At 39.6% G+C, this 14,407-nt stretch overlaps 1 protein-coding gene across 1 annotated transcript in view; it reads left to right on the top strand.

Moving 5' to 3' along the window:
- Positions 1-14,407, top strand: part of ANO4 (anoctamin 4) — a 675,069-nt gene that overhangs the window by 540,354 nt on the left and 120,308 nt on the right. The window contains 1 exon segment of the mRNA XM_053719254.1: positions 13,318-13,482. Coding sequence (XP_053575229.1) covers positions 13,318-13,482 — 165 coding nt within the window.

Here is a 14,407-nt window from a genome sequence, read left to right as displayed (position 1 = left end):
ATAGGGACTGTATGTATATGTTTTAATTGAGCTTCTTTGCAATTTTGGCAATACACATTGTACGCAGTGCTTGTTTAAGATAAGAAATACCATCTTTGAATGTTATAAAAATTGTCTGCATTAGATGGCGCTGTTGTACAATTAATGTGCAGTTGATTTGCACCTGTGTAATTGTTTTACACCTGTGTACCTGTATAAAGGCAGTCTCTCTGCATACACAGATAGACATGACTAAGGACCTAATGTAGGTCTGAAATGTTGTTTGTTTTGTGGACTATGGCACAATAAAGGTCATTTTACTTTAAACTGCACAGGCTGGAGCACCCTTTCTTTTGGAGTTTCATAGGATAATAATATTGGTCAGTAATGATAATACTCAATGATATGTAATAATAAATACATTTATTATCTAAAAAGGACAATGAATAAAATAGTGACCAGTCACTTTGCAATAATAATATAAAAAATAGTGTCCAATGCCAAAATGATCATGTGCAAAACACTTAGGTACATATTTAACAATGTGCGAGCAGACATGATACAAAATAGCGTATCATGTCCGCTGCACATTGCTGCCCATCGATAAATGCTGACAGCATACACTGTCGGCATTTATCATTGCACCAGCAGTTCTTGTGAACTACTGGTGCAATGCCGCCCCCTGCAGATTCGCGGCCAATCAACCGCTAGCAGGGGGTGTCAATCAACCCGATCGTATTCGATCGGGTTGATTTCTGTCCGCCACCTCAGAGCAGGCGGACAAGTTATGGTGCAGCGGTCTTTAGACCGCTGCTTCATAACTTCTTGATAACTTCTGTTTCCGGCAAGCCAAAACAAGGGGTCTAAAGACCGCTGCTCCATAACCCTGTCCGCCTGCTCTGATGAGGCAGACAGACATCTCCACATTTCAACCCGATCGAGTACGATCGGGTTGATTGACACCTCCCTGCTGGCGGCCGATTGGCCGCGAATCTGCAGGGGGCGGCGTTGCACCAGTAGCTCACAAGAGCTGTTGGTGCAATTCTGAATACGGAGAGCGTATTGCTCTCAGCATTCAGCGAGGTCTGTCTGACCTGATCCGCACTGTCAGATCAGGTCCGACAGACCTTTGATAAATAGGCCTCTATGTATTGTTAACCTAAACAGTTTTGCTTAGTGATGCCCAATGAAAAAATATATTTGTATAACAACCACAGTCCTTGTGTGTAAATTATTAAAAAAAGTCTGTTTGTTGCCAAGTTATTTACTTGTAGTAGTACAGTCAAAATATATTCCTTGACCTTTTATTCGGTCCGGTGTGTGTAATAATAACACTGATATCTTTAGATACCTTACTCCATGGCTGCTCTCAGGTCGAGTGTTCAGCGAAACCGTTATTTAGCACATGATACTTTGTTTCCTTTGATTTCCTGCTGGCGTCTCTCAAGTTACTTTGTAACTGCCGCTCAGCTCTCTGGTTGTAGAGTGATACAGTTTCCTGGTAGATTTAGCTAAATCTACTGCAGGAAAAACACATGGACTTGAAGTCCCGTGACCTGATGGTGACGGACCAGGAAACTGTATCACTTCTATATACCAAATACTGTCTATCTTTCCTAATACTCTTTTCCTGCGTGTAGGAACAGGAACGCATAGAAGCTAGGGTTATCACTGACTGCGTTACTCCCTTACCCTTTTCTGTTTCTACTAGTACATGTGTAATGTTTGTACCATTTCAACAAGCAAAGTTCTGTTAAGATTTAAAGGAACACTGTACTAAAAAAATTCTATTATAAAATGTGAAAGACCAGGATTTAAATCCAATATATTTAAAGGGACCGTAAACTCAAAAAGTTTCTTTCATCATTCAGAAAAAGCAAACAATTTCTCCTGTTAAGTGTGGTCAGTCCACGGGTCATCATTACTTCTGGGATATTAACTCCTCCCCAACAGGAAGTGCAAGAGGATCACCCAAGCAGAGCTGCTATATAGCTCCTCCCCTCTACGTCACACCCAGTCATTCTCTTGCACCCAACTAATAGATAGGATGTGTGAGAGGACTGTGGTGATTCTCTGAAGGCTCAGGGATCATGGACTCAGGAGGAGAGTCTCCTGCCAATAAACATTCTGGAATTGAGAGCAGTTCTCAATGCCCTTCTGGCTTGGCCCCAGTTAACAACTCGGGGGTTCATCAGGTTTCAGTCGGACAACATCACGACTGTAGCTTACATCAACCATCAAGGAGGGACAAGAAGCTCCCTAGCGATGATGGAAGTATCAAAGATAATTCGCTGGGCAGAGTCTCACTCTTGCCACCTGTCAGCAATCCACATCCCGGGAGTGGAGAACTGGGAGGCGGATTTCCTAAGTCGTCAGACTTTTCATCCGGGGGAGTGGGAACTTCATCCGGAGGTCTTTGCCCAAATACTTCGACGTTGGGGCAAACCAGAGATAGATCTCATGGCGTCTCGACAGAACGCCAAGCTTCCTTGTTACGGGTCCAGATCCAGGGACCCGGGAGCGGTCCTGGTAGATGCTTTGACAGCACCTTGGACCTTCGGGATGGCTTATGTGTTTCCACCCTTCCCGATGCTTCCTCGATTGATTGCCAGGATCAAACAGGAGAGAGCATCGGTGATTCTAATAGCGCCCGCGTGGCCACGCAGGACCTGGTATGCAGATCTAGTGGACATGTCATCTTATCCACCTTGGTCTCTGCCTCTGAGACAGGACCTTCTGATCCAGGGTCCTTTCAAACATCAAAATCTAACTTCTCAGTAATTGATACCTTAATACAGGCTAGGAAGCCTGTTACCAGAAAGATTTACCATAAAATATGGCGTAAATACTTACATTGGTGTGAATCTAAGGGTTACTCATGGAGTAAGGTTAGGATTCCTAGGATATTGTCTTTTCTACAAGAAGGTTTAGAAAAGGGTTTATCCGCTAGTTCCTTAAAGGGACAGATCTCAGCTTTGTCCATTCTTTTACACAAACGTCTGTCAGAAGTTCCAGACGTTCAGGCTTTTTGTCAGGCTTTGGCCAGGATTAAGCCTGTGTTTAAAACTGTTGCTCCACCATGGAGTTTAAACTTAGTTCTTAACGTTTTACAGGGTGTTCCGTTTGAACCCCTTCATTCCATTGATATCAAATTGTTATCTTGGAAAGTTTTGTTTTTAATGGCTATTTCCTCGGCTCGAAGAGTCTGAGTTATCGGCCTTACATTGCGATTCTCCTTATCTGATTTTTCATTCAGACAAGGTAGTTCTGCGTACTAAACCTGGGTTCTTACCTAAGGTAGTCACTAATAGGAATATCAATCAAGAGATTGTTGTTCCATCATTCTGTCCTAATCCTTCTTCAAAGAAGGAACGACTTCTACACAATCTAGATGTAGTCCGTGCCCTAAAATTTTATTTACAGGCAACTAAAGATTTTCGACAAACTTCTTCCTTGTTTGTCGTTTATTCTGGACAGAGGAGAGGTCAAAAAGCTTCTGCTACCTCTCTCTCCTTTTGGCTTCATAGCATAATACGTTTAGCTTATGAGACTGCTGGACAGCAGCCTCCTGAAAGAATTACAGCTCATTCTACTAGAGCTGTGGCTTCCACTTGGGCCTTTAAGAATGAGGCCTCTGTTGAACAGATTTGCAAGGCTGCAACTTGGTCTTCTCTTCATACTTTTTCCAAATTTTCCAAATTTGACACTTTTGCTTCTTCGGAGGCTGTTTTTGGGAGAAAGGTTCTTCAGGCAGTGGTTCCTTCCGTATAAAGATCCTGCCTGTCCCTCCCGTCATCCGTGTACTTTAGCTTTGGTATTGGTATCCCAGAAGTAATGATGACCCGTGGACTGACCACACTTAACAGGAGAAAACATAATTTATGCTTACCTGATAAATTCCTTTCTCCTGTAGTGTGGTCAGTCCACGGCCCGCCCTGTTTTTTATGGCAGGTCTAAATTTTTAAATTATACTCCAGTCACCACTGCACCCTTTAGTTTCTCCTTTCTCGTTGGTTCTCGGTCGAATGACTGGGTGTGACGTAGAGGGGAGGAGCTATATAGCAGCTCTGCTTGGGTGATCCTCTTGCACTTCCTGTTGGGGAGGAGTTAATATCCCAGAAGTAATGATGACCCGTGGACTGACCACACTACAGGAGAAAGGAATTTATCAGGTAAGCATAAATTATGTTTTTAAACAACTTTCCAATTAACTTCTAGAGATGTGCATTTGTTTTTTACAGAAACGAATATCCAAAATTTAAAGAAAACAAAAAAATACTGATGAAGTTTGTCAGTAGTAATTTGTCTTCTTGAAATTACATTTAAGGGGTTAAATACTTACCATTAGCATGCTGGAGAGCCGCATTAACCCCCTCATCTTCTTCACATAGCACCTGGCGCAGTAATAGGAGACTTACGGCTAGATTTAGAGTTTTGTCGGTAACAACCCGAAAAGCTAATGCCGGCTTTTTTCTGGCCGCACCATAAAAATAACTCTGGTATTGAGAGTCCACATAAAGGCTGCGTTAGGCTCCAAAAAAGGAGCGTAGAGCATATTTAACGCAGCTTCAACTCTCGATACCAGAGTTGCTTACGGACGCGGCCAGCCTCAAAAACGTGCTCGTGCACGATTCCCCCATAGAAAACAATGGGGCTGTTTGAGCTGAAAAAAAACCTAACACCTGCAAAAAAGCCGCGTTCAGCTCCTAACGCAGCCCCATTGTTTGCTATGCGGAAACACTTCCTACGTCTGCACCTAACACCCTAACATGTACCCCGAGTCTAAACACCCCTAACCTTACACTTATCAACCCCTAATCTGCCGCCCCCGCTATCGCTGACCCCTGCATATTATTATTACCCCCTAATCTGCCGCTCCATAAACCGCCGCTACTTACATTATCCATATGTACCCCTAATCTGCTGCCCTAACATCGCCGACCCCTATATTATATTTATTAACCCCTAATCTGCCCCCCACAACGTCGCCTCCACCTGCCTACACTTATTAACCCCTAATCTGCCGAGCGGACCTGAGCGCTACTATAATAAAGTTATTAACCCCTAATCCGCCTCACTAACCCTATAATAAATAGTATTAACCCCTAATCTGCCCTCCCTAACATCGCCGACACCTAACTTCAATTATTAACCCCTAATCTGCCGACTGGAGCTCACCGCTATTCTAATAAATGTATTAACCCCTAAAGCTAAGTCTAACCCTAACACTAACACCCCCCTAAGTTAAATATAATTTACATCTAACGGAATTAATTATCTCTTATTAAATAAATTATTCCTATTTAAAGCTAAATACTTACCTGTAAAATAAATCCTAATATAGCTACACTATAAATTATAATTATATTATAGCTATTTTAGGATTAATATTTATTTTACAGGTAACTTTGTAATTATTTTAACCAGGTACAATAGCTATTAAATAGTTAAGAACTATTTAATAGTTACCTAGTTAAAATAATTACAAAATTACCTGTAAAATAAATCCTAACCTAAGTTACAATTAAACCTAACACTACACTATCATTAAATTAATTAAATAAAATACCTACAATTATCTACAATTAAACCTAACACTACACTATCAATACATTAATTAAATACAATATCTACAAATAACTACAATGAAATAAACTAACTAAAGTACAAAAAATAAAAAAGAACTAAGTTACAAAAAATAAAAAAATATTTACAAACATAAGGAAAATATTACAACAATTTTAAACTAATTACACCTACTCTAAGCCCCCTAATAAAATAACAAAGCCCCCCAAAATAAAAAGGATTCTATCAGCCAATCGGAATTAAGGTAGGAATATTCTGATTGGCTGATGGAATCAGCCAATCAGAATCAAGTTCAATCCGATTGGCTGATCCAATCAGCCAATCAGATTGAGCTCGCTTTCTATTGGCTGTTCCGATCAGCCAATAGAATGCGAGCTCAATCTGATTCTCTGATTGGATCAGCCAATCGGATTGATCTTGATTCTGATTGGCTGATTCCATCAGCCAATCAGAATATTCCTACCTTAATTCCGATTGGCTGATAGAATCCTATCAGCCAATCGGAATTCGAGGGATGCCATCTTGGATGACGTCCCTTAAAGGAGCCGTCATTCTTCAGTTGGACGCCGCCGGATGAAGATGGGTCCGCGGTGGAGGTCTTCAGGATGGAGCCGGTCCTCATCGGATGAAGATAGAAGATGCCGCTTGGAAGATGATGGTTGCCGGTCCGGATCTACTCTTCTTCCCGGATAGGATGAAGACTTTGGACCCTCTTCTGGACTTCTTCAGTGGATGTCTAGCCCCCGCTTGGGTTGGATGAAGATATCGGAGCCAGGACGGATCGGTGTGATACCCGGTGAGGTGAAGACAAGGTAGGATGATCTTCAGGGGCTTAGTGTTAGGTTTATTTAAGGGGGGTTTGGGTTAGATTAGGGGTATGTGGGTGGTGGGTTGTAATGTTGGGGGGGGGTATTGTATGTTTTTTTTTACAGGCAAAAGAGCTGAACTTCTTGGGGCATGCCCCGCAAAGGGCCCTGTTCAGGGCTGGTAAGGTAAAAGAGCTTTGAACTTTAGTAATTTAGAATTGGGTTAGGGCATTTTTTTATTTTGGGGGGCTTTGTTATTTTATTAGGGGGCTTAGAGTAGGTGTAATTAGTTTAAAATTGTTGTAATATTTTTCTTATGTTTGTAAATATTTTTTTATTTTTTGTAACTTAGTTATTTTTTATTTTTTGTACTTTAGGTAGTTTATTTCATTGTAGTTATTTGTAGGTATTGTATTTAATTTATTTATTGATAGTGTAGTGTTAGGTTTAATTGTAGGTAATTGTAGGTATTTTATTTAATTAATTTATTGATAGTGTAGTGTTAGGTTTAATTGTAACTTAGGTTAGGATTTATTTTACAGGTAAATTTTTAATTATTTTAACTATTTTAGCTATTAAATAGTTATTAACTATTTAATAGCTATTGTACCTGGTTAAAATAAATACAAAGTTACCTGTAAAATAAATATTAATCCTAAAATAGCTATAATAGAATTAGAATTTATATTGTAGCTATATTAGGATTTATTTTACAGGTAAGTATTTAGCTTTAAATAGGAATAATTTATTTACTAAGAGTTAATTAATTTCGTTAGATTAAAATTATATTTAATTTAGGGGGGTGTTAGTGTTAGGGTTAGACTTAGCTTTAGGGGTTAATACATTTATTAGAATAGCGGTGAGCTCCAGTCGGCAGATTAGGGGTTAATGTTTGAAGTTAGGTGTCGGCGATGTTAGGGAGGGCAGATTAGGGGTTAATACTATTTATTATAGGGTTAGTGAGGCGGATTAGGGGTTAATAACTTTATAATAATAGCGGTGCGGTCTGCTCGGCAGATTAGGGGTTAATAAGTGTAGGCAGGTGGAGGCGACGTTGAGGGGGGCAGATTAGGGGTTAATAAATATAATCTAGGGGTCGGCGGTGTTAGGGGCAGCAGATTAGGGGTACATAAGTATAACGTAGGTGGCGGCGCTTTGCGGTCGGCAGATTAGGGGTTAATTATTGTAGGTAGCTGGCTGCGACGTTGTGGGGGGCAGGTTAGGGGTTAATAAATATAATATAGGGGTCGGCGGTGTTAGGGGCAGCAGATTAGGGGTACATAAGGATAACGCAGGGCCGGTGCTAGGATTTTTGGCCACACAGGTGAGGATATATTTTGCCGCCCCCCCCCTTCATTAAATACCATCCCATTGCTAGTTAAAGGGAGAAACCTAATTTTCTTTTAGAGCATGACATTTTAAGCAACTTTTTAACTAAAGGGACAGTCAACACCAGACTTTTTGTTGTTTTAAAAGATAGATAATCCCTTAATTACCCATTCCCCAATTTTGCATAATAATACACGTTTTGCCTCTGTAATTACCTTGTATCTATGCCTCTGCAGACTGCCCCCTTATCTCAGTGCTTTTGACAGACAAGCCAACCAGTGCAGACTCCTAAATAACTCCACGGGAATCGGAACCCAGGTTCTGAACCAAAAATAGGCTAGCTCCTAAGCTTACATTCCTTTCTCAAATAAAAATACCAAGCGAACAAAGAAAAATTGATGAGTAAATTAGAAAGTTGCTTAAAATTGCATGCTGTATCTGAATCATGAAAGTTTAATTTTGACTTTAGTGTCCCTTTTAATTAGTCATGAAACCCCTGGTTCCTAGCATTTTGCGTTATACTGTTTATACATGAGTACAAGAATATCTGTCTCCTAATTTTCATATACATTTGTCAAGCCTTGTAAACATCAGATGTATATGGATATGCATTAAAAAGGTACAGCAAACTAATGACACCTAGAGGTAATGTTACCCCTCAGTCAAAGGAGATTCTTAAAAAAACACAATGTTTCACATACACACACACACAGATACACACACACACATACATATACACACACACAGAGACATACATATACACACACACAGACATACATACATACACATAGACATACATACATACACATAGACATACATACACACACACACACATTAACACACAAATAGACACATACATATCTACACACATAGACATACACACACACACATACATAGTTAAACACATGAGGGGGGATAGGGGGCTGTGTGCAGAGATCTGGATTGTGCAAGTCCCTCAAGGTATTTTGTAAGATTTAGGGAAAGGGCACAAACTTCACATGAATATGAAAATAGCAAGTACATTAATTAATAATTTTGCATCTTATTCTACAAACTTTGTGTGCAACATCAAGACCTCTGAAGAGAATGGGTTAACTAATGACTGCACTAGCAACAACCATTTAAATCATTTTAACTGTGCAGTCAACTATCTGCATTCCAATCTATCCTAACATCATTTACAGCCCATAAACATTAGGAACTCCCCACAGCAAGTAAGAGGAAAATGTTTAACTAAACACTCTGCTGGTGTTACCCTCCTGATTCAAGCAAGGACTGTAACTGTCAGAGGTCTTTCCCGGGCTCACAGTTCTGATAGAGAGCGAGGCAGATCAGGCAGTTACAGATCAATAAGCATGCTGGCTCAAACATGCTACTTACTTAAGTTAGATTTAATTGCCGAGGAGCTGGAATGGAATCAGGAGGGTTAACTCACTGACAGAGGTCGTTCCCGGGCTCACAGTTCCTTCTGTAGGAGAGTGAGGCAGCTCAGGCACACAGATCCATGCACACGCTGCTCAAACATGCTACTTTATCTTTATTTACAATTTATTTGCCAATGTCCCACCTGAGGAATGCTTTACTCAGCAAGCATCACTACAAGGTCGGTGTCACAGGAGCACAAGTTTGTCACCTACCTGCATGGTGATCAGCCCCAGCTCCGCTCAGTGACAGGTTTCTTCATATGAGCAGCAGCTGCTGCTGGCCTGCTGCCGGGACCTAAGTGCACCTTATCCCGGATAGAGATCAATTCAGGCACAGACAGCCGTGTGTGCGGCCCCCGCCCCATAGTCACACCGGGACAAAAGGTGGGACTCACCGCTAACAATTATTGTCCCCCAACTCACGCTGGCTCCCAGAGTTCCTTAATCCCATGCTATCCTGGCAGGAGTTTACGCTCGCCTGCATCACGTCTGGGTCAGTGTGCCGGGAGGTATTGGTTGTACTGTGGGGGCGTGCCTTGCACTGCGTGCACTATTACCCAATTTGCATTAGAAGTTAATGCAAATTGGCTGAGTCTCATGCAAAAAAAAAAGGGACAAAAAAATAAAAAATCCAGGCTGCTCTAAATTGCGCCCCCCTGCTGGGGCGTCCTAAGGCGATTGCCTTAGTTGCCTTATACCAAACGCCAGCCCTGGGATAACGTAGGTGGCGGTCGGCAGATTAGGGGTTAAAAAAATTTAATCGAGTGTCGGCGATGTGGGGGGGCCTCGGTTTAGGGGTGCATAGGTAGTTTATGGGTGTTAGTGTACTTTAGAGTACAGTAGTTAAGAGCTTTATGAACCGGCGTTAGCCCAGAAAGCTCTTAACTACTGACTTTTTTCCTGCGGCTGGAGTTTTGTCGTTAGATTTCTAACGCTCACTTCAGCCACGACTCTAAATACCGGAGTTAGAAAAATCCCATTGAAAAGATAGGATACGCAATTTACATAAGGGGATCTGCGGTATGGAAAAGTCGTGGCTGAAAAGTGAGCGTTAGACCCTTTTTTGAGTGACTCCAAATACCGGAGGTAGCCTAAAACCAGCGTTAGGAGCCTCCAACGCTGGTTTTCACGGCTAACGCCAAACTCTAAATCTAGGCCTATGTGTGGCAGCTCCCATGATCTTCACTTAAGGAGAAGGTCCTTTTTGTGCAGGCCCTGGGAGCAGGTTAGCGCTACAGGTGAACTTTTCTTTCATTTAATGAAAACATAAAAATCATATGTAAATGTTCTATGAATATTTAGTATTTGTTCAGTTTAAAAAAAACGACTACCAACTAGTGCAGCCAATGAATATTCATGGAAACAAATTTTATTCAAATATTTGTTATGAAAGATACAGACGAACCAAATTGTTTGAGCTGCACAAGTCTATTAACTTCTATTATCTAATATCCTTTGTTCTCTTTTGTATCCTTGGTTAAAGGACCAGTCAACACATTAGATTTGCATAAGTAGTCTGAACTTCAAATGAGTAGTAGATTTTTTTATAACAAATTTCAAAGTTATGTATATTTCCACTCCCCTTGTACCATGTGATAGCAATCAGCCAATCACAAATGCATATACGTATAGTCTGTGAATTCTTGCACATGCTCAGTAGGATCTGGTCACTCAAAAAGTGTAAATATAAAAGACTGTGCACATTTTTTTTAATGGAAGTAAATTGGAAAGTTGTTTAAAATTACATGCTATATCTGAATCATGAAAATTTTATTTAACCTTAGTGTCCCTTTAAAAAGCTTGCGTAGGTAGACTTAGGAGCAGCAATGTACTACTGGGAGCTAGCTGCTGATTGGTGGCTGCACATATATGCCTCTGGTCATTGGCTCATCTGATGTGTTTAGCTAGCTCACAGTAGTGCATTGCTGCTCCTTCAACAAAAATACCAAGATACTAAAAGCAAATTTGATAATAGAAGAAAATTAAAAAGTTGTTTAAAATTGTATTCTCTATCTCACTGGTTTTTAATCCTGTGCTCGGGCCTCCCAAACAGGCCACATTTTGAGGATATCTGAACTGGAGCACAGGTGAAATAATGAGCTGATTTTTACTAAACATGGTTATTTTACCTGCCCTCCTCCAAGGTAATACTGAAAACCTGGCCTGTTGGGGAAGCCAGAGGACAGGTTTTAAAACCAGTACTCTCTCTGAATCGTGAAAGAAAAAAATGTGGGTTTTATGTCCCTTTAAATGTAAATACAGTGCCCCTTTAATTTTTTATTTAACTAATTAAAACCATAAGCTATCGTCAGCAGAACCACATAGTTTGGCCCAGCAACACAGTATTTTGCTGATAAATATTTTGTGGGGGGATAGGGAACGGATACATACATATATCTTAGAAATGTATGCTCTTATATAAATATTGGCTGGGGCTACTGCAGATGAAAAGAGATGATAAGAAATGTTTTTTCCTTGTTTATATATTGTTATAATTAATAAATGTGGCTTTAGCCAGAGAGATTACCTTATATGAACTCAGCAAAGTTATATTTTTGTAAATATGCCCTAGACCCCACATAATATTTCTCAACTTGATATAAAGTAACAAAGCAAAGTGTTTTACATTCTTTGTTGTTGAGCCAAATTATGCATTCCAATAATCTGTTATGATTTTAAGTGATTTTAATAACTGTAGAGCTTTAAAAAATACTCCAACTGGTGAATTTACACAAAACATTACACATATACTAGTAAGGCATATGTTTTTGCAGTTACTTTGGCTTGTTATCACTAAGCTTTAAAAATCAGTTTAAAGGGTCAATAAACACCTTAAGATTGTAATATGAACTGTTTAATTATGCGTAGCAAAGACTTTGCTATATATTTTCTGCTTTTCCTGTAATTTAACTTGAAAAGTGTGGGCTTTCCATTATATATAAAAAGAAAAACCTAGAAGGGCAGACACCAGGTTAATACTGCAATATTCCATATAGTCATTGGTTAGCGACCCATTTCTAGTTGGGTTACAGCACACTTTTTTAAATATTTAAACTACTAATATCATTTTTAAAACCTGCATAGTATTCTCTGGTTATTCTTTGCATTAAATACATAAATCTACCTAGCATTTATTTACTGTTTAATGTACATTTAAGTGACAACATATTTCAAGACAGATGGATGTATCCAGATACTACACAAACATGTGTCAACTGAATAATAACATTGAACAAGCCCTATGCAGTTAGGTCCATAAATATGTGGACATTGCTAAATGGGTTTCCTGTCCCTTTAAGTCCAAATGTGGCATTTGCACTTGGAAGCTTTTGCTCATTAAGGTCCAAAGAGCAGTCAATGCAAGTAAAGTCGGTCATCATTAGGCTGCAAAAAACAAACTCTTAAGAGAGAGAGCAGAAACGTTAGTAATCACAAATTGACAATTTGGTACATTCTTAAAAAGAAGGAAAGCACTGATGAGATCAGCAACCAAAAAAAGGCTGGGTGACCATGGAAGACCGCTGTGGTAGAAGATCTTTCCTGGTGAAGAAAAAAAACCTTCAAAGCATCTAGCCATGTCCAGAACTCTTTCCATGAGGTCGGCGTAACATTGTCAGTTTACAATAAACAGAAAACTTCATGAAAGTAACTACAGAAGGTTTTATCGCATGGTGCAAGCCACTGGAAAGCCTCAAAAATAGGATGGGCAGTTTAGACTTTGCCAGAAAACAAATACCCATGTGTAGTTCTGAAACAATATTCTTTGGACAGACGAATCTAACATTAACCTGTACCAGAATGATGGGAAGAGAAGTATCTGTATAAGGGAAGATACAGGTAATAAGTCATAGCATACTACATCATCTAAATAGCATGCAGTGTGGTGGGTCTGTAAGGCTGCCTATTAAAGGTTTTTGTGTTGTTTTCAGGAGGTAACAATATCCAGCTTAAGGGGTATTAATGGCAGAAGCATTTTAAGATTGGAATCACTAGAAAAACACACTGACCATATTGACCAATGTTCAGAAATTGTTATCTACTAAAACCAAGTGCAAGATTGTGATTAAGCTCTGTTATTGTACAAGCAGAATTTGCCATTTATCAGGTAGCACTAAACCTACTAACCTCTCGTTTATGAACTAACATAGAGTTGCTTTATAAATAATGTGTTTACTTCTCTGTTTTCTCCTCAGATATGTGTTGTAATTGCTGCTGTTTTTGGCATTGTTATTTACCGTGTTGTGACTGTCAGTACGTTTGCTGCCTTTAAATGGGCCCTTATCAGGAATAACTCTCAGGTTGCCACTACAGGGACTGCAGTATGCATCAACTTTTGCATCATAATGCTCCTTAATGTGGTAAGAGAACATTCTTTAAAACATACTTTTTATCTTAAAATTCAGCACAAGGGAAGCAGCAGATAGGCCTGCACAATACAAAGAGCCTACGAATATTACTAGGTAATAGAGTTTCTTTCTTTGATGTGAGGATGATCAATTTTCCTTCCCCTTTTCATTTTAATCCAAGAGCAACTGTTATAAACAGTGCTTCACATTGTATAGGTTCTTGTGAATAGCACTGTCTGTCAAACAGAAACTTGTGGATTTATTTTGTCCTCAGTATTTGTATCAATTGGACTCTAAAGTTAAAGGCAGTTACAGTAGAATGCTCAATGCTGTGTGTGTAATCAATATTGCAGCTTGTTACTTTTGTTCTGACACGGGTGATATATTGGGCAATGACATGCCAGCTATAGGATCTGTTCAGTCATATTCATCACTGGGCACCTGATTATTATGTTTGTCAATAGTAACACAGCCAATAAGATTGAATGAAAATAGCCTAGAATTTACATAAATGTTGGGGCCATTCCAGTGGTAGACTCTTATTTGATTGTTTAGCACACATCCACAAAACTGGGGAGATCTTTCTTGTTTTAGTCAATAAGCTCCTTAACACTTATGCTATGAGGGTCTGTGCACCAGTAATCAAACACCACATCTTCTCAGAGAGTCAGCAGTAGCTTGTATGGTATAAATGAAGTCTTCATAGACACAATACTCACAGCCATCAGCTCTCTGAGCCTTAATACTGGCGCATGGGCCCTCACAGCATATGTGCCTATAAAAAACAGTAATAACTTTTACTAAAAGCATTTTACTTATGGAAGTATATTGCACATTTCAATTTTAATCTTTCTATCCATTTTAGAGGAGACTCTTGCTTCCATTTGGTGAAGCTAATCCAAAAACTGACTTCTATATACTTAAAATTACATCAAAC

The sequence above is a fragment of the Bombina bombina genome, chromosome 6 (assembly GCF_027579735.1).
Source record: "Bombina bombina isolate aBomBom1 chromosome 6, aBomBom1.pri, whole genome shotgun sequence".
Taxonomy (NCBI): Eukaryota; Metazoa; Chordata; class Amphibia; order Anura; family Bombinatoridae; genus Bombina; species Bombina bombina.
Note: the sequence above shows the minus strand (reverse complement) of the source record. Positions and strands in the feature narration are given on the sequence as shown.